At 31.5% G+C, this 21,469-nt stretch overlaps 1 protein-coding gene across 6 annotated transcripts in view; it reads right to left on the bottom strand.

Annotated features, from left to right (window-relative positions):
* Window positions 1–614: 614 nt before the first annotated feature.
* The window catches only part of LOC114327615 (gastrula zinc finger protein XlCGF57.1), a 44,331-nt gene continuing 23,476 nt past the window's right edge, over window positions 615–21,469 (bottom strand). Inside the window, exons 2-4 of one of the 6 annotated variants that reach the window (XR_007698128.1) lie at window positions 19,172–19,592; window positions 11,147–11,255; window positions 4,512–6,670 (exon numbers count right to left, since the gene is read on the bottom strand). Coding sequence is in view for 4 of the 6 variants with exons in the window: in XM_050650731.1 (XP_050506688.1) it covers window positions 1,503–2,533 (1,031 nt within the window). In the remaining 2 variants the exon portion in view is untranslated. The other 5 variants (XR_007698121.1, XM_050650751.1, XM_050650746.1 and 2 more) reach the window with 5 other exon arrangements.

The raw sequence follows: 21,469 nt of genomic DNA, 5'->3' as shown, positions 1-21,469 counted from the left end.
CCAAAGAGAGCGGCAATCACTCCGCTAGGAGTGTGGATGCCATGAAGATGATGATTATAAAGATAAATGTAAAGTTGCCTAAAATTTTTGATAAAAGTGAGATTTTGGTGCTGTATTTAGATTTGGGAAACAAAAAATATGAGGGCCTGATATCAGGACGGCCTGCACTAAGAAACAAGGGGCGCCCGATATAATTTTGAACTAACTATATATCATTTTAGATTTTTTGGGTCATTCGAAAAAAAAACGTATTTTGTAATTATTCTCGTAGTATTGTATCCTTTTCAAGTTATAAACAATTGAAAACTAAAAATACGTGCCGATTGTCAAGGCTCGAAAACATAAGTAAAAAACACCTCATAATTACTGGCAATATCATTTGAAAGTCGTCTACTTTAAAACGTATATTATATCTGAATTGTCAATATGAATGAGTCAGATAAAATTAAATTATTAGAAGAATTCTTTTACCAAGTAACATAAACAAAATTTGTTTATTTTATTAATATTTTGTATGCTGATAATGATTTCCGAAGTGGAAGTCGAAACGTCAAATAAATTTAATTTCCACAAATTAAATTGTGGCTTTATTCCCAAGTAAAATAGTAAATACATTTGTTAAAAAAAGTTTATTTCTAAAAAACATAAATTATGTATTACAAATAACTATACTACAAAGAATATACAGTACAAAATTACTCATAATTATGTATAGGTAAGTAAAATTTTAAAACTTGAAAACAAAATGGGTTTAGTTAAATTTTTAATGATAAATGTAGCTCGCAGTAAAACACGCTTGTCTGGCCACGCACTACGCGACAATTACGCGGCAAATAAAATGGATCCAGGTCCATTCGTTTGCGGCACGACGCGGGACGCCGAAGATGAGACGTTCGATGTAGCTGCAGCGATATTTACAGCTCAGTCTGGCCATCCACTTTATCAGCGTAGGACGGAAATTTCACATTTTTATGTATCAGTATTCTTCTAATGACTATTTAATTTTTTTAGTAAACTCGTTTAGTACAAAATTCAGATTTGTGATTCACAGATTTTTTTTTAGTGTGATTCATAGATTCTTTTCAGTGTGATTCTTTAAATGTGTCTTCAAAAGACCCTTTCTATAAAACAACGTAAAGTATATTTCACATTTATGCACTTTTTCATGATTAAATGTGCTGAAATAACGTCTCAAATGAAACTTGGTGTAAAAACGCGAAGAACAAATCGCACATTCAAAAGTTTCCCTATTACAGGGAATCACAGATTTTTTCAGTGTGATTCTTTAAATGTGTCTTGAAAAGTCCCTTTCTATAAAACGGCCTAAAACAAATTTCACACTTACACTTTTCATGATTAAATGTTCTGAAATGACGTCTCAAAAGAGTCTTGGTGTAAAAATGTGAAGAACAAATCGCACATTTAAAAGAGGTTTTTCCCTAGTACTCATATGTATTTCCAAAACTCCACTTCGAGAAAAATGCTTTAAGCATATTTCACATTTATAATTTCTTTCTCCAGTATGCTTTATCAGATTTTTTTTCAGTGTGATTCTTTAAATGTGTCTTCAAAAGTCCCTTTCTATAAAACGGCGTAAAACAAATTTCACACTTATACACTTTTTCAGGATTATGTGAAATGATATGACGCCTCAAATAACTCTTAGTGTAAAAATGTGAAGAACAAATCGCACATTCAAAAAGTTTTTCCCTAGTACTTGTATGTATTTTCAAATGTCGTTTCAAAACTCCACTTCCAGAAAAATGCTTTAAGCATATTTCACATTTATAATTTCTTTCTCCAGTATGACTTATCATATGGCGTTTCAAATTGCTCTTGCTAAAACACTGTTTATTACAAATCCCACATTGACTAGATTTTTCCCCAGTATGTATTCTTAAGTGGGTTTTCAAATTATTCTTGAAGAAAAACGATTGACTACAAATCTCACATTCATAATTTTTTTCTCCAGTGTGTCTAATTAAATGGTCTTTCAAATTATTCTTGAAGAAAAACGATTGACTACAAATCTCACATTCATAATTTTTTTCTCCAGTGTGTTTAATTAAATGGTCTTTCAAATTATTCTTGAAGAAAAACGATTGACTACAAATGTCACATTGAAAAGGTTTTTCTCCTGTGTGGATTCTCAGATGTCTTTTCAAATGACCCCTACGTGTCATCTGTTTAGAACAAATGTCACATTTGAAAGGCTTTTCGCCAGTGTGCGTTTGAAAATGGCGTTTTAAACCGGCTCTTTGTGAAAACTGCTTGAAGCAAATTTCACATTTACGTGTATTTTTGTGTATTCTTCTATGAATATTTAAATCAGATTTTTTAGTGAACTCCTTAGTACAAAATTCACACTTGTAAGATTTTTCGTCATTATGTAATTGCATATTGCTTTTTAAATCTTTGGAAAAAATCGTACATTTTGATGATTTTTCTTCTCCTTGTCGAATTGTTTGTTCAACTGTAATACATGTGTGTTCAGGTTCAACTATCTCCAATATATTCTTATTTTGAGGAAAACCTGAAACAGAAGCTAAGTTAAATTATTTTTATAGCTTCAGCAAGTTTGTTAGCGTACCTAACACCAATTTAACGGTTAATAAAATAAAATAAAATAAAAATAAATCACTATTATTTTTAATTGTTTGTTTATGTTGTTTCAGTGTCACCACTATTGTTCCACTGTGAAATAAAAAACCCTTAAATGATACTTGCATCCAATTTTCATATTTTATTATAAAGATAAATGTAAAGTTACCTAAAATTTTTGATAAAAGTGAGAGTTTGGTGCTGTATTTAGATTTGGGGAAAAAATATGAGGGCCTGATATCAGGACGGCCTGCACCGAGAAACAAGGGGCGCCCGATACAATTTTGAAGTAACTACGTAGGAAAAATGAAAGAATACCCATGGACGAACATATAAAACACGCTGTATTTTCCTGTCACCGTGTCACACAAAAAATTGGCCATCGCAACTACATGTAATAATTATTGTTACATGTACTTGCACTGGACAATTTTCTTTGTGACACGGTGACAGGAAAATACAGCGTGTTTTATATGTTCGTTCATGGGTATTCTTTCATTTTTCCGACTGTATATATTATTTTAGATTTTTTTGTTCATTCGAAACAAAAAACGTATTTTGTAATTATTCTCGTAGTATCGTATCCTTTTCAAGTTATAAACAATTGCAAACTAAAAAACATGCCGATTGTCAAGGCTCGAAAACATAATAAGTAAAAAACACCTCATGATTACTGGCAATATCATTTGAAAGTCGTCTACTTTAAAATGTATATATCTGAATTGTCAATATGAATGAGTCAGATAAAATTAAATTATTAGAAGAATTCTTTTACGAAGAACATACAACAAAATTTGTTTAATTTATTAATATTTTGAATGTTGATAATGATTTCCGAAGTGGAAGTCGAAATGTCAAATAAATTTAATTTCAAATTTAAATTGTGGCTTAATTCCCAAGTAAAATAGTAAATACATTTCTGTTAAAAAGAAGAATATGTGTATACTTTGTACGCACGTAAGAAGTTATACTTCTATTATAATATAATCTAACTTCGTATTATGATTTCAACGAATTCAATATATCTACTTTAAACAGTTTTTTTGTATTGTATTTAAATATTAAACTAATTTTAGAAAGAACTAAACCAATACCAAACATTAAAAAAAAAGAATATGACTTTGTCTGGATTCGAACGGGGGATCTCTCGATCCGTAGGCGAATGCTCTACCGATAAGCTACCACCGTTGTGTCTACACACGATCATTTCTCGGACATAATTACAATCACGGTGACAGATAGATTAATTGAAAACAAACATTTTCAATAATACTTATTACGAGGAAGACAAATCCACACACAAAAATTATAATAAATATATTTACTAAAAACACTAATAATATAATCTTTTCACGCACACCTTATTTGCGCTACATAACTTAAAATATGTAGCGACTAATACCATACTGTCGGTGTGCGCATGCGCCCAGTAAAATAAAAATTACAAATTCGCGAGCGCCAGTAGTGGCAAGTCTGTAAACGTTTACCGGAAATTTGACATAAATGTCAAAGTGATTAATTTAAAATTAAAAGTAAAAACATTAATATTATAAAAAATATTAGTTGGTCAAAGCTGTGGTATATATTCTTACCTTAAATATACTTACGTTTTAAATACTGAATTTAAGTTTTTTAATGTTCCGTAATATGTAATTATAAATTAATCTTAGCGCCATCTACACGATAATTGTGAAAGTATCCAAAGTAAGAAATTCATATTTTATCAATAGAACGTCAAAATGATTAGCAAAATCTTAAAAAAATCGATTACAGTTTGATGAATTTTTTACGTTGTAAATATTAAGCGATAACAATTAAATAATAAATTTAAAAATTACCGGTGAAAGTTGAATTAGTAATCCGCCAGGAGCGCCACCAGCGAAGATCAGAGCGTATACTACAAAGAATATACAGTACAAAATTACTCATAATTATGTATAGGTAAGTAAAATTTTAAAACAAAATAATTTCGGCGTTAAATGGGTTTAGGGCCGGTATTTCCAACCTCACTTAAGCCAAAGCTTACTTTAAGCCTGAGCTTAAGCCTAGATGCCTGTATTTTCACTTCAAGTTGAGGCTTAAGCATATAGGCTTAAACCAAATAATTTTAAGCTCGCACTGGAGTTGGTTTAAGCCTTTGCTTAAAATTTGTTTTCTGTTTTTTGAGGTTATTTCTATAGATTAATAATTCCAGAGTTATTTTGAAAATCAACTTTTGCGTAACAACATTATTAGTGGATTATTACTAACGATTATTAAAATAAAATTCTTAATCCATTTGGAAGATGTAGGCACATGAAAATTATTTATTTCTACAATGCTTGGGTATATTTATTTTACAAAAGTAAACATATATTCCAATTTGACATTTTAAGGAATATAAAAAATGCAATAAACAAAATTACATAGACGGATTTATTACTTAAATGCAGAATACCAATAAAAAATGTAACCAGAGAAAATATAATATGTACACAATATACTAACAACACATTTACCATGTACATAAAATTAAGTAAAGTAAAAATAAAACTGACACAGATGACAAGATAAAATTAAATGTCAACAGTAGTGGTTTTTACCTCAGAACAGTTAGATCTGGCATTCTGACGTACTCAGAGATACCAATCCAATTAACTTGACAGTTGAGGACGAGTTTAGTTAAGGAAATGATGGAAATACGGCACCCAGCTTAAGCTTCTCCTTTAACTTTTGACAGAGGCTTAGCTAAGCAAAAGCTTAAGTAGCTGTTGAAATACCGGCCCTTAGTTAAATTTTTTATGATAAATGAAGCTCGCAGTAAAAAACGCTTGTCTCGCCACGCAATACGCGGCAAATAAAATGGATCCAGGTTCATTCATTTGCGACACGACGCGTGACGCCCAAGATGAGCCGTTCGATGTCGCTGCAGCGATAGTGACAGCTCAGTTTGCCATCCACTTCTCAGCGTAGGACGGAAATTTCACATCTTTATGGATTTTTGTGTATTCTTCTATGACTATTTAATTTTTTTAGTAAACTCTAGGACAAAATTCAGATTTGTGATTAACAGATTTTTTTAGTGTGATTCATACATTTTTTCAGTGTGATTATTTAAATGTGCCTTCAAAAGACCCTTTCTATAAAACGGTGTAAAACATATTTCATATTTATACACTTTTTCATGATTAAATGTGCTGAAATAACGTCTCAAATGAAACTTGGTGTAAAAACGCGAAGAACAAATCGCACATTCAAAAGTTTCTCTCTTACAGGGAATCACAGATTTTTTTTAGTGTGATTCTTAAAATGTGTCTTCAAAAGTCCCTTTCTATAAAACGGCGTAAAACAAATTTCACACTTATACACTTTTTCAGGATTATGTGAAATGATATGACGGCTCAATTGACTCTTAGTGTAAAAATGTGAAGAACAAATCGCACATTCAAAAAGTTTTTGCCTAGTACTCGTATGTATTTTCAAATGTCGTTTCAAAACTCCACTTCGAGAAAAACGCTTTAAGCATATGTCACATTTATAAGATCTTTCTCCAGTATGCATTATCATATGGTCTTTCAAATTGCCCTTGTGAAAAAACCCTTTATTACAAATGCCGCATTCAAAAGACTTCTCTCCAGTATGTATTTTTAGATGGTCCTTCAAATGACCCTTATAGAAAAAGGATTGACTACAAATCTCACATTCATAATTTTTTTCTCCAGTGTGTCTAATTAAATGGTCTTTCAAATTATTCTTGAAGAAAAACGATTGACTACAAATGTCACATTGAAAAGGTTTTTCTCCTGTGTGGATTCTCAGATGTCTTTTCAAATGACTCCTCTGTGTAATCTGTTTAGAACAAATCTCACATTTGAAAGGTTTTTCGCCAGTGTGCGTTTGCAAATGGCGTTTCAAACCGGTTCTTTGTGAAAACTGCTTGAAGCAAATTTCACATTTATGTGTATTTTTGTGTATTCTTCTATGAATATTTAAATCAGATTTGTTAGTGAACTCCTTAGTACAAATTTCACACTTATAAGATTTTTCGTCATTATGTAATCGCATATTGCTTTTTAAATCTTTGGAAAAACTCGTACATTTTGATTTTTCTTCTCCTTGTCGAATTGTTTGTTCAACTGTAATACATGTGTGTTCAGGTTCAACTATCTCCAATATATTCTTATTTTGAGGAAAACCTGAAACAGAAGCTACGTTAGATTATTTTTATAGCTTCAGCAAGTTTGTTAGCGCAACACCAATTTAACGGTTACGCCAACGTTTAATTTGTATTTTTTCATTTTTGTGTTGTGAAAAATTAATAACTATTATTTTTATGTTTGTTTATGCTGTTTCCGTGTACACCACTATTGTTCCACTGTGAAACAAAAAAACCCTTAAATGATACTTGCATCCAATTTTAATATTTTATTATAAAGATAAATGTAAAGTTACCTAAAATTTTTGATAAAAGTGAGATTTTGGTGCTGTATTTAGATTTGGGAAACAAAAAATATGAGGGCCTGATATCAGGACGGCCTGCACCGAGAAACAAGGGGCGCCCGATATAATTTGGAACTAACTATATATTATTTTAGATTTTTTGGGTCATTCGAAACCAAAAACGTATTTTGTAATTATTCTCGTAGTATCGTATCCTTTTCAAGTTATAAACAATTGAAAACTAAAAAAACATGCCGATTGTCAAGGCTCGAAAACATACTAAAAAACACCTCATAATTACTGGCAATATCATTTGAAAGTCGTCTACTTTAAAATGTATATATCTGAATTGTCCATATGAATGAGTCAGATAAAATTGAATTACTAGAAGAATTCTTTTATTAAGCAATATAAACAAAATTTGTTTAATTTATTAATATTTTGTATGTTGTTAATGATTTCCGAAGTGGAAGTCGAAACGTCAAATAAATTTAATTTCCAACTTAAATTGTGGCTTTATTCCCAAGTAAAATAGTAAATACATTTCTGTTAAAAACAATGATTATTCTAAAAAACAAATTATGTATTACAAATAACTATACTACAAAGAATATACAGTACAAAATTACTCATAATTATGTATAGGTAAGTAAAATTTTAAAACTTGAAAACAAAATAATTCCGGCGTTAAATGTGTTTAGTTAAATTTTTAATGATAAATGTAGCTCGCAGTAAAAAACGCTTGTCTCGCCATGCACTACGCGACAATTAGTCCCGGCGCATATTGAACCTAAGCGAGTCACAACCTGCGCCGGTGGGACGGGTGGCCTGTGCAGATATTTTTCTAGCGTGCTGCATATTAAACACAAGCAGTGTTCCCAGATGACTTTTTTGAGGATCAGGAGGTGTCGCCACGAACGATCAGGAGATTTCAGGAGACTCGCTCGCCTCAAAAATTGGTAGAATTCTGTAGTTTCAGTCTTTACGTTTATAGATTGGCAACTACATGTCGCCACGAAAAATCAGTAGAATCAGTTGGTGGAGTATTTTTACGTTTATAGGTAGGCATGAAACTCTATAAAATCTGTAAGGGACGGCTGTGGCAACGCTAGATGGCGGCTAAAGCATAAAAATAAAAAAAAATGAAATAGGATAAATTTCTGAAAAATTCAAACTTCATACAAAACCGTTCTTGAATCGTTACGCGCATGCGCAATGACGAATAATGCTGCGCAGTAACACATTCTTCGTTACTGCGCATCCTCGTAATCATTCAAGAACGGTTTTGTATCGAGTTGGAACAAAACCAGATGATTTTCAGAATTTCATCACTTCATCAGGAGGTTTAAGGACGCCATCAGTAGATCAGTAGGCGAGGGTCGCCATCAGTAGGTCTCCTGAAATTTCAGGAGGTCTGAGAACACTGAACACAAGCTAACCCGACCATCGGCTGTCGCCGTAACGAATAGAGACGGGCAAAATAAGTGCAACGTGTAACGGTTACTATTGATACCGGTTCTCAGTGGTACTGAGTACAAATACTGATTACAAAACACTGATGTATCTGATCCTTGTACTAAATTGAGTAGGCAACTAAAAAACGGTAGTTCCGTACATGTAACTAGTAACGTTTTAAAAATATCTTACATGTCCCTATATAGTAGTCGTAGCGGTATGACTTTCGAAAACATCGAATTTGATCATAAGCGGGTGCATAAAAAGATATCTTACACTGAGTATTCTATTTCTACATACCTTTATAATAACAAGCATAAGTTAAACACTGCATTGATTGTGATTGCAAAAACGGTTCGCATGATTTAAATAAGATTTTTGCTGATTATGTTTTTGATAAAATATTAAATCACACAAAAAATACAATTCTCAACCATCATTTAATTTTTAACGATAAACAAAAGTCTAATAAATATATGATGACAAGTTTAAAATTGAGCGACTTTGTCGATAACAGTGTCATTAATAAATATTTTTTACCATGAATCATTTTCCAATGATTGTGTGGATTTAGAAATACATACTAAACAATTTTTTGATCTGTATAAAGGAGATTATAATTATGACACATTATGGTACTCCTTATTTTTCAAATAATATGCTCTTGTAAACGCATAACTTTGATTTATTGGCTAAAGCCACACTAACTAGATACTTCACAAGAAATTAAAAATAAGTAACATGTAAAAAATTCACTGTTTTAATCATATAAATTATATTCGCTACTATTGAGCCTACTATATTATATAATAAAATACATATTAAAACAAATAAACGAAAACTTGTAGAGTAGTGCTGATTGATACAACAGAGCAATAAAATGTTATTCATTCAAGATAGTGTAAAATATATCGCCGCTTATTCATTTCAGATATTTCCATCTCGCAAAACAAAAACACGTAAAAATTAACATCTGGCGCTGAGTCACCCGTCCCAATGCCCAGAAAACTGTACGTTGACGACAGACCTTACCAAGCTCGACCTGCGAACGCATGAACTGATAGTAGGATGCGCAGAACGGTCTACGCAACTCGCCGGTGCCAGGTTATGTCTACTTAGGATCAATTTGCGCCGGTACTTACGCGGCAAATAAAATGGATCCAGGTCCATTCGTTTGCGACAGGAGGCGCGACGCCGAAGATGAGACGTTCGATGTCGCTGCAGCGATATTTACAGCTCAGTCTGGCCATCCACTTCACTCACCGTAGGACGGAAATTTCATATCTTTATGGATTATTATTTTTTCTCCTATGACTATTTAATTTTTTTTAGTAAACTCTTTAGTACAAAATTCAGATTTGTGATTCACAGATCTTTTTTCAGTGTGATTCTTAGATTTTTTCCAGTGTGATTCTTTAAATGTGTCTTCAAAAATGTCTTTCTATAAAACGGCGTAAAACATATTTCACACTTTTTCATGATTAAATGTTCTGAAATGACGTCTCAAATGAACCTTGGTGTAAAAACGCGAAGAACAAATTGCACATTCAAAAGTTTCTCTAGTACAGGGAACCCCAGATTTTTTTTTTAGCGTGATTCTTTAAATGTGTCTTCAAAAGTCCCTTTCTATAAAAAGGCGTAACAGAAATTTCACACTTATACACATTTTCATGATTAAATGTTCTGAAATGACGTCTCAAAAGAGTCTTGGTGTAAAAATGTGAAGCACAAATCGCACATTCAAAAGGTTTTCCCTAGTACTCATATGTATTTCCAAATGTCTTTTCAAAACTCCATTTCGAGAAAAATGCTTTAAGCATATTTCACATTTATAATTTCTTTCTCCAGTATGCTTAATCACAGATTTTTTTTTTCAGTGTGATTCTTTAAATGTGTCTTCAAAAGTCCCTTTCTATAAAACGGCGTAAAACAAATTTCACACTTATACACTTTTTCAGGATTATGTGAAATGATATGACGCCTCAAATGACTCTTAGTGTAAAAATGTGAAGAACAAATCGCACATTCAAAAAGTTTTTCCCTAGTACTCGTATGTATTTTCAAATGTCGTTTCAAAACTCCACTTCGAGAAAAATGCTTTAGGCATATTTCACATTTATAATTTCTTTCTCCAGTATGACTTATCATATGGTCTTTCAAATGACCGTTGCTAAAACACTGTTTATTACAAATCCCACATTGACTAGATTTTTCCCCAGTATGTATTCTTAAGTGGGTTTTCAAATTATTCTCGAAGAAAAACGATTGACTACAAATCTCACATTCATAATTTTTTTCTCCAGTGTGTCTAATTAAATGGTCTTTCAAATTATGTTTGTAAAAAAACGATTGACTGCAAATGTCACATTGAAAAGGTCTTTCTCCTGTGTGGATTCTTAAATGTCTTTTCAAATGCCTCCTACGTGTAATCTGTTTAGAACAAATGTCACATTTGAAAGGCTTTTCGCCAGTGTGCGTTTGCAAATGGCGTTTCAAACCGGTTCTTTGTGAAAACTGCTTGAAGCAAACTTCACATTTATGTGTATTTTTGTGTATTCTTCTATGAATATTTAAATCAGATTTTTTAGTGAACTCCTTAGTACAAAATTCACACTTATAAGATTTTTCGTCATTATGTAATTGCATATTGCTTTTTAAATCTTTGGAAAACATCGTACATTTTGATGATTTTTCTTCTCCTTGTCGAATTGTTTGTTCAACTGTAATACATGTATGTTCAGCTTCAATTATCTCCAATATATTCTTATTTTGAGAAAGACCTGAAACAGGAGCTGCATTAGCTTATTTTTACTACAAAAAAAAATAAATAAATAAACTTACGTGCATAGAAATCGGTCCACTTAAAAATTTGGTTCATTTTTGAAGTCTCGTATTTCCTAAACCTGTTGGACGATTTAAGTGATTTTTTTAATATGTTATAGCCTTATTCCTTAACAATATCGATGTAATAATATTATTGCTAAACAAGTAAGTGTTATTGTATACCGGGTGTAACAATGATAGTGTGTTTTTTCCTCAAAGTTCAGAACACCCTGTGGAATATTCTAGCGTATATAAAATATTGATATTAAAACTCAACCGTAGCCTTAGGCTTTCTTAACATTTTGCTTTTTGATTCATTCGCTTACGTTGGATAATAAAAAAGTTAGGTATTTTAACAACTAGCAACGTTCTTCATCAATACAGAGTGTTTCTAAATAAGTGCTACAAACTTCAAGGCAAAATTGTGCATGAAAAATAATGACCGTTTCATTTATAAACAGATGTCCGCAAATGCTTCGTTTTCGAGATACGGGATGTTGAATTTTTTCTTACGAACTGACGATTTATTTACTGCTCTAAAACCGGTTGAGATATGCAAATGAAATTTGGTAGGTTTTAAGAGGTAGTTATTGCGCATTTTTTGGCATACAACTAAGAATTTTATATTCACCATTGGCGTGCATACGGTTAATATGACCGGGTAATATGACCTGTATGCACGCCGATTGTAAATATAAAATTCTTAGTTGTATGCCAAAAAATGCACAAAAGCTACTTCTTAAAACCTACCAAATTTCATTTGCATATCTCAACCGGTTTTAGAGCAGTAAATAAATCGTCAGTTTGTAAAAAAAAATCAACATACCGTATCTCGAAAACAAAGCATTTGTGGACATATTTATTTATTTATTCACGGGCAAGCCCTATTCCGATATAAATTTTACAGTGTTCTAAATTATATAACATAATTATACAATTATATAACATTAATGTTAACCAATTATATAACATAAACTATCGTAATATAACATATAACCAAGTGGTTTGGGAAAAAATAACTCATATGAGTAATACAGTTACAAAAAAGAAAAAAAAAAGAATAAGATAACATTAGGTCAGTACAATTACAAACAAAAGATATCACCTAAATCAATTCGGAAATGTTGTAAGGTATAACGGTTTTAAGTTATCTAATACATACAGGTCATGTAACACTAATCACAATACAAAAGCTCTGGCCGAAAATATTAAAAAGTTAAAAAGTTAGGGAAGAAATTAGGTTTTTAAAGCGGGAAACTGATATATTAAAAATTTCGAGGTTATTTAATGAGTTAGCTAATCGAAGAGTTCTAGGAATAAATGTGTTGTAGGAATAATTGAATCTATGAAAAGAGACATAAAAGGTTTGCACCTGCCTAGTCGAACGACTGGGGACAAATAGAGATATTTTGGAGAGAAGTTCGGGGCAGTTACACAGCCCGTTGATAATTTTAAATAAAATAATTAAGTCTCTTTGTTTTCTGCGTACCTCAAGAGGAGGTAAGTTCAGTATGCGCTCTAATACAGAATAGTCATAGTATACATGCAACTTACTGGCAGTATATCTCAGAAAATTGTGTTGGACAGCCTCAATCTTCAGTTTATGAGTAAAGTAATAGGGGGACCAAATTGTGGAACAGTAATCGAAATGAGATCTAACCAGGGAGAAATAAAGAGATTTAATAGCTGAGATGTTTGTAAAGTCTCTAGTGGTTCTTTTTATAAAGCCAAGCATCTTCATAGACTTCTGTATTGTACTGTAAATGTGTGATTTATAGCTAAGGGCGGAGTCAAGGATCACACCTAGATCCCTAGTTTCAGAGGCAGAATGTAAGGTCAGATTATTTATACTATATTCGAAGATGATTGGATGATGAGTTCGGTGGAAACGAAGAATATGGCATTTGGATGCATTCAAACACATACCATTTTGCATACACCAGTTAGATAGGCGATCAATATCACCTTGTAGACTAAGTGAATCAGCCTCAGATGTGATTATTTTAAAACATTTTAAATCATCAGCGAATAACAAAGTTTCACTTACTTGGAAACAGGGTATTAGATCATTGATAAATATATTAAACAACAGAGGTCCCAAGTGTGATCCCTGTGGTACACCTGAGTTAACAGAGATGGTATGAGAATAGTGATGATTAACCCTGACAATTTGTGATCTTTGCGTAAGATAGTTATATGTTTATAAATGAAACGTTCATTATTTTTCATGCAGAATTTCCCCTTAAAGTTTGTCGCACTTATTTAGAAACACCCTGTATTGATGAAGAACGTTGCTAGTTGTTAAAATTCCTAACTTTTTTATTATCCAACATAAGAGAATGAATCAAAAAGCAAAATATTAAGAAAGCCTAAGCCTACCGTTGCGTTTTAATTTCAATATTTTATATACGCTAGAATATTCCACAGGATGTTCCGAACTTTGAGGAAAAAACACACTATCATTGTTACACCCGGTATACAATAACTCTTACCTGTTTAGCAATAATATTACTACAGCGATATTGTTAAAGAATAAGGCTATAACATATTAAAAAAATCACTTAAATCGGCCAACAGGTTTAGGAAATACGAGACTTCAAAAATGACCTAATTTTTAAGTGGGCCCATTTCTATGCACTTAAGTTTAGATTAAAGTAACAAGTATAAAAAAAAAATGTATTAATTAATTAACGTCTCAAACAAAATTTTTAGCCTAAGTATTATAACGTGTGATCCAAAATTATTGTCACCAAAGGTGGCTTTGAACGACACAGGTAGCTGTACAGTGCATGTCTATTATTAATTCAGATATACATTCCAGTTTACGTCATCTTTGACAGATACTTGTCAGTGTACGTACGTCAACTTAAAAACACTATAATTGAACATAAAAAGTAACAGGAAGCAAAATTTTAACTTTTTACGAATTGAAAGGTCTTGAGATTGGGTATCTTTTCAACGTGTTTTCAATCTCTATTCTTTGTTTGGAAAAGTGATCATAACAACACTGAATATAGCCGCAGTTGGCCGTGACGTCACACTCCGGCGGTCTTTCAGATTAAAACAAGACATACGTAATTTTTTGCACGGATAGCTTTGATCCCAATAGTTGTGGATCGCTCGTTAGTAATATCATTTAGATTCAACAACATATAGGATATGAAAAATAATTAAAAAAAAGAAGTTCTCCATTTTGTGTACCTGAAAGACCAAGGGGAAGACTCAGAGAGAGATGGGAGGACCAGTTCATGAGAGATATCAAAATTCTGAAAGTGAGAAACTAGAGGAAACTATGCACATGTCGAAATGAATGGAAGAAAATTGTAACGAAAGCCAAGTCATACAACAAACTTTGACAACACACAAGAATAGAATAGAATAGAATAGAAAAAAGCTTTATTCTCAGGATTCACAAGTTACATACAAATATAAATTGCCAATAGAGAGAATGGTGTCAATTACAAATTATAATGGTTGCTGTAACAACCTACACTTAACATAAAAGTAATATTAAAATATAATAACAATAACAGTGACATTTAGATTCAGATAAGAGCCCTCAGTCTCCCTGCAGCTCAGCTTGAAGGTACTCTCCCACTTTGTACGGTTCAAGGTGTATGAGCAACTGTTGAACAGACTTTCTATATTTACTTATGTCAGTTTCTATTTTGATGCTGTAAGACAGTTTATTAGATGTAAGAATTTAATACAGGCATATTCTGTGGTTTTTTCAGATGCTGTTAGTCTATGTATTGGTATATTATAGTTTATGAGATTGTTTCGTGTATTAGTATTATGGTTTGTTATGTGAAGAATTTATGTCTATTTTTAAAAATGAAAAGTAAGCATTCATATATGTATGTTCCAGCCATTGTTAGTATGTTGAGCTTTTTGAAATTACCTCTACACGAATCTCTGTATTTCAAGTTAAGTAGAGTTCTGATTGCTCTTTTTTGTAATATAAAAACCTGTTCAGCGCTATTACTCCCCCCCCCCCCAGAAAATTATTCCAAATCGCATTACAGAATGAAAGTTTGAAAAATATACAACTCGTTTACATTTTTCGTCCAAATAATTTGCTGTTATTCTGAAAGAGTAGCAGATAGATGCCAACCTGTTACAAATCTCATCTATATGCACTCCAAAATCTAAATTTTGGTCAATATGTACCCCCAGAAATTTTGTGCTTTGGTTTAGAGTAACCATTTGCGATTGAATTGAGACAGTTTCTGGTAAGGTACTATTATTTGTTTTAGTGACGAAACAGATATAATTTGTTTTTTCTCTGTTCAGTATGAGTTATTCATATTGAGCCATCTCTGTGCTTTATCTAATCTATTATTAGCGATATTCAATAAATTATTCAAGGATGACCCTGCAGTTAAAATGTTAGTATCATCTGCAAATTCTACAATAAGAGTATTCTGATTGTTATCTGTATATGTCTAAAGCTAAATCATTTACATAAAAAACAAAGAGAAGAGGACCCATAATACTTCCCTGAGGAATTCCCACCGAAATGAGACCTTCATCAGAGAAGCAATCTCTTCCCTCATACTCAAATTTTACTTTCTGTTTTCTGTTTGATAGGTATGATTTTATCCAATTATAACCTGGCCCTCTAATGCCATATCTGTAAAGCTTTTCCATTATAGTCTGGGCTGATTATCGGAGAATAGGCCATTTTTGGGAAAAGTTATTTACCAGCAATTTTATTGCTGGGATCGAATTATAAGATCCTATATATTAATAACATAGGTATGCAAAGTCCTCAGATAGTGTGCTACTTTTTTTATAAACAAAATGGCGCCCGAAAATCGTGTTTTTTTCAATTATTGCTCTAGAGCTCCGAAGATTTTAACTTTTCAACAAAAACACTCAAATAAAAATTCACCGTGATTAAATTCTGCATAGAGACGTGTTTTTCCCGATCTGCTCCGTTGAAAATTTTCCTCGGAAAATGCGGGTTTTCCCAACAAAATCTTTAATTTTCAAATAAAGTTTTAGATAAGTAATTATTTAACAATAATTAAATAATTTGGTGACTTAAAAGCCTTCTTGGTTTAGATTATAGTTCCAGAAGCTGGTGAAAATTAAACGAATATTTTAGCAACAATTCAATTGTTAATTAATAATTTACGGTCGCAATAATAACCAAAATAATTATGATACACTGATCAAACTTTGAAATCTTATAAAGATGAGATGCCTATGTAACATTTTGTCTACAAAATATAAATTTTTTATTTTTTTGCATAATCTTTAAATGTTTAAAAAAAATAGTTATAAACAAATTAACGTTTCTCAGAAAGTTTTTATTATATTATAATTTTAAAAAATAGCTAAAATGCGCATTTCAAATATCTTGAAAATGAATGCTTTAAAACTTTTTTGAAACCATTTGCAAAAAAGTTATGAAACAGCAAAGTAAACATACGATTACTACGGTGTTAATAATTTTTTTTTAATTCTTTCAAAGCGTAGAAGTGAGTTTAAAGTACAAGCTAATTATTTATAAAACAATATCGATTATTATCAGGTTAATGGTTATATTTTAATTAAATATTATAAATATATTTTTTTGTAATTTACACGCGCGAAAGTAGAATAATACAGTACCGTAGCTACCCGCCCACATACACAACTCGCGCGAGTTTAAGCGTGTCAGTCGCTTCGAGTGAACATTTTATCTCCGGCTCTGTATCAAGCCTACTTTCGCTCTAAAAATTACAAAAAAAAAGTATTTTTAATCTTTGATTAAAATATAACCATTGCACTAATTTTTGACATTCTTTGTGAGTAATTAGATTGTACCATAGACTCACTTTTAAGCTTTGAAACAAAACAAATTATAAAGAATGGAGATATCGTATATTTATTTTGCTGTTTCCTAACTTTTTTGCAAATGGTTGGAAAATTTTTTTAAAGCATTCATTTTCAAGACCTATGAAATACGCGTTTTAAGTATTTTTAAAATTAGAATATAATAAACAATTTCTAAGAAATGTTAATTTGTTTATAACAATTTTTTTAAACATTTAAAGATTATGCAAAAAAATGAAAAATTTATATTTTGTCGACAAAATATTAAATAGGCATCACACCTTTATAACCTTTCTAAGTTTGAGCAATGTCTCATGATTATTTTGGGTGTTATTGCGACTGTAAATTGTTAATTAACAATTGAGTTGTTACTAAAATATTCGTTTCATTTTAACCGGCTTCTGGATTTATAATCTATACCAAGAAAGCTTTTATTTCACCAAGCTATATAATTATTAATAAATAATTACTGGCCCAAAAAATTTATTTGAAAATTCGAGATTTTGTTGGGAAAACCCACATTTTCCGAGAAAAATTTTCGTCGGAGCAAATCGGGAAAAACATGCCTGTATGTAGAATTAAATTGGGGTGAATTTTTATTTAAATATTTTTGGTGTAAAGTTAAAATCTTCGGAGTTATAGAGCAATAATTGAAAAAAATACGATTTGTCGGCGCCATTTTGTTTATAAAAAAAGTAGCACACTATCTGTGGACTTTGCATACCAATATTAAAATATATAGGATCTTATAATTCGATTAAAGCAATAAAATTGCTGGTAAATAATCTTTCTTTGTACTTTACTAATTAGACCAACGTATATAACTATTTTTTTTTCAAAATTTAAAGATTATGCAAAAAAAAGAAAAATTTATATTTTGTCGATAAAATATTAAACAAGCATCTCATCTTTATAATCTTTATAAGTTTGATCAATGTATCGTGATTATTTTGGTTATTATTGCGATCGTAAATTGTTAATTAACAATTGAATTGTTGCTAAAATATTCGTTTAATTTTCACCGGCTTCTGGAATTACAATCTATACCAAGAAATCTTTGATGTCACTAAGTTAATTAATTATTGATTAATAATTACTTACCTAAAACTTTATTTGAAAATTATAGTTTTTGTTAGGAAAACCCGCATTTTCCGAGGAAAATTTTCGTCGGAGCAAATCGTGAAAAGCATATCTCTATACAGATTTTAATTGCGGTGAATTTTTATTTGGATGTTTTTGTTGTAAAGTTAAAATCTTCTGAGTTATAGAGCAATAATTAAAAAAAATACGATTTGTCGGCGCCATTTTGTTTCTAAAAAAAGTAGCACACTATCTGCGGACTTTGCATACCTATATTATTAATATATAGGATCTTATAATTCGATTTCAGCAATAAAATTGCTGGTAAATAACTTTTCCATGAATTTTGCTAATTAGCCCAGAGTAATTAGTATTTTGTGATTTAAAGTATCAAATGCCCTTGATAAATCTAAAAATAAGCCCATGGATATATCTTTGTTTTCATAACCCTCATTTATCTTTGTTATAAAATCATAAATGGCAGTCTCTATAGATTTTCCCTTAAGGTACCCATGTTGTGCATGGCATAACAGTCCCTCATTATAGAAAAAACTGAGAATCCTGACACACATGACTGTTTCAAAAACCTTAGAGAATGAGGTAAGAGGCTTATTGGACGATAATTTTCTAGTAAAGTGGCATCACCTTTTTTATACACTGGTTTTACTACAGCTATTTTTAAGTCGTTTGGAAATATCCCATTTATGAAGGTATTGTTTATTATATGACATAATGGTCTAGCTAGCTCATATGCACACAGTTTTATTATATTCGTAGGTATCCCATCATAACCTGAAGTGAATTTATTTTTCAATTTTCTAATTAATTAAATTACTTCATTTATAGTTACTGGCGTTAGAAAAAATGAGTTTTTGTTTAATTGTATTTTGGTGCTGAATTCTATTTTTGGTATATTTTCTGAAAGATGTGTCGCAGCATTTAAAAAATATTCATTAAAATTATTACTTACCGTGACTGGATCTCCTAGTATTGCTACATTATTATCGCTAGAATTTGCCTGTGTGATTTTTTTAACGATTTTCCATAGACTTTTTGACTTATTTTGACTATTATATATTTATTGCCCATATTGCATTTTTCGTGAATCGACAAGCATTTTATTATACTGACGTTTTGTTTGTTTGTACTCATCTTTGTAATGGTCATCTATTCTACTTAACATTAGCAAAAGGTCTAAGCGACTTTTATATTGGTTTATTTCATTTGTATTATAGTATTTGATACGTTTTTTATGTTTATTTATATTTTTTTCTGGAAAGCATTGGTCAAATAACAAAGAAATGATTTTCATAAATACAACCCATTGCTTTTCTATATCCCAATTTGGTACTGCAAAAAGCTCCTCCCAGTCTTCATCTTGCAGCATTTGCCTAAAATTTTCTTTACTGTGAGAATCAAAAATTCTTTTCCTAATTTTTATATTTTCTTTTTTGTTTATATGAATACTGAAAGTTATTTTTTGAGCAAGATGATCAGAAATATGAGTATCTAATACTTCTGCTACATAAAGTTCACAGTTTGTAAAAATGTTATCAATGCACGTCTTTGAAGCTCTATATATGCGAGTATACTCAGAAACTGATGGCAATATATTAAATGTTTGTAATAAATAGAGAAAGTCTGCTTTATCTTTAGTCTGACTCCTCAAATCTATATTAAAATCACCTGCAATAAAAACTAGAGAGCTCTCACCTGAAATATACATTAAGACATTTTCTAGAATATCTAAAAATTCTTGCACCCAAGACTTTGGAGTACGATATATACAAAGAATTAAGATTTTGCAATTTAAAAAACACACTTCTACACATGAACATTCAAAAACATGTTTTTGCCTTAGCACTTACATCTTTTCTTATCCTCCATGATAAGCTTTCTTTTATGTAGATTGCTGTGCCCCCATGTTCGCCTTCATCTCTACAGAAAGCAGAAACTAATTTGAAACCCATAAAATTGTGATTTTGTAATTGGGTATTGGATTTCCAATGTGCACTTAAACAAACTGCGATGCACTCTTTATGTTGTAAGATTTCTTCTTGGATTGTATCCATACAATTTCCCACTGATTGAGCATTTTGATGGATGATACTGCTCTTTATAACTGAGGATCCTCCTATATTGGTGGCATCCTCTTTTTCATGAAAAACCTCGAGACTACTGCTCCGTTTGGCCAAGCCTCTCGTTTCCATGCTTCTCTAGAATCGTCTTGTCTGATGGTAACTTTCATTGAGGCATAATGTTCCGGGTGGGATGATGAATGCTCTTCACATTTTACACCTGGGAAATTTGGCTCCAAAAAGGCCTTCAGTTGCTCAGGTTTAGTTCCTGGAGTAAGCCTAGTGACATGAAATGATATAAATTTTGGAACTGCTTGAACCTGGGAAGTATTTTCATTTCGGCCCACCACAAAACGACGGGTTCTACGTTTGGCTACTTGCCACTCATTATTTTTATTAGGTGTGCGTACCTGATCCCCTAATTGTTGGATATCTTGCATGTTACTTGTAATCTGTGCCTGTAAAACTGCACTATTTACTTTTTGCTGAGTGAAAACTTTATTTTGAGGGTTACGTTTATGTACTTTATGAGAAAAAGAGGAAGAGGAAGACGAGGATGGTAAGGTTTTAGGTTGTTGTACCAACTTAGCTTTGTAACTATCATTTGCCTCTATATTTTCTGTAGCATTTACAACAGTTAAAGACTCTTTTGAGTTCGCACTTACGATTTCGGCCATCGTGGCAGTACCAACGAACTGTCAATACTGATGGAATAGGCATGAAGAAAATTAATGCCGCCAACATACAAGAGAGAGATCCTAGAGAGACAGAGAATTTTTCAGGTAAAATTTGACAGGTCGTGTAATTCCAGTTGCCTATATCAACTTAAATCGGGAAAATAGACCTCATATTTTTTAAATTTTAGTAACCTAACTTAATTTTTAAATACTGTCTATCAGCCCTGATACCAAGTTAAAAAAATATGAGGTCCATTTCCCCGATTTAAGTTGATATATTATAGGGCCTGTCAAATTTTACCTGACAAATTCTCTGTCTCTCTCAGGACCTCTCTCTTGTATGTTGGAGTCAATCTTGCTTCACTATTTGAATGGGACGGGGCCATTCCATCCGTATTGACAGTTCATTGGGCAGTACTCACTCCTTTGTTTACAGTTTCATTTTTTTCCATAATTTTAATCTTGACTAGCAATAATTGATTATTTATGTGTAACAAATTATTTTTGTCTCTT

The sequence above is a fragment of the Diabrotica virgifera genome, chromosome 1, assembly GCF_917563875.1.
Source record: "Diabrotica virgifera virgifera chromosome 1, PGI_DIABVI_V3a".
Lineage (NCBI taxonomy): Eukaryota > Metazoa > Arthropoda > Insecta > Coleoptera > Chrysomelidae > Diabrotica > Diabrotica virgifera.
The sequence above is the reverse complement of the archived record's forward strand: the minus strand, read 5'-3'. Positions and strand labels throughout refer to the sequence as shown.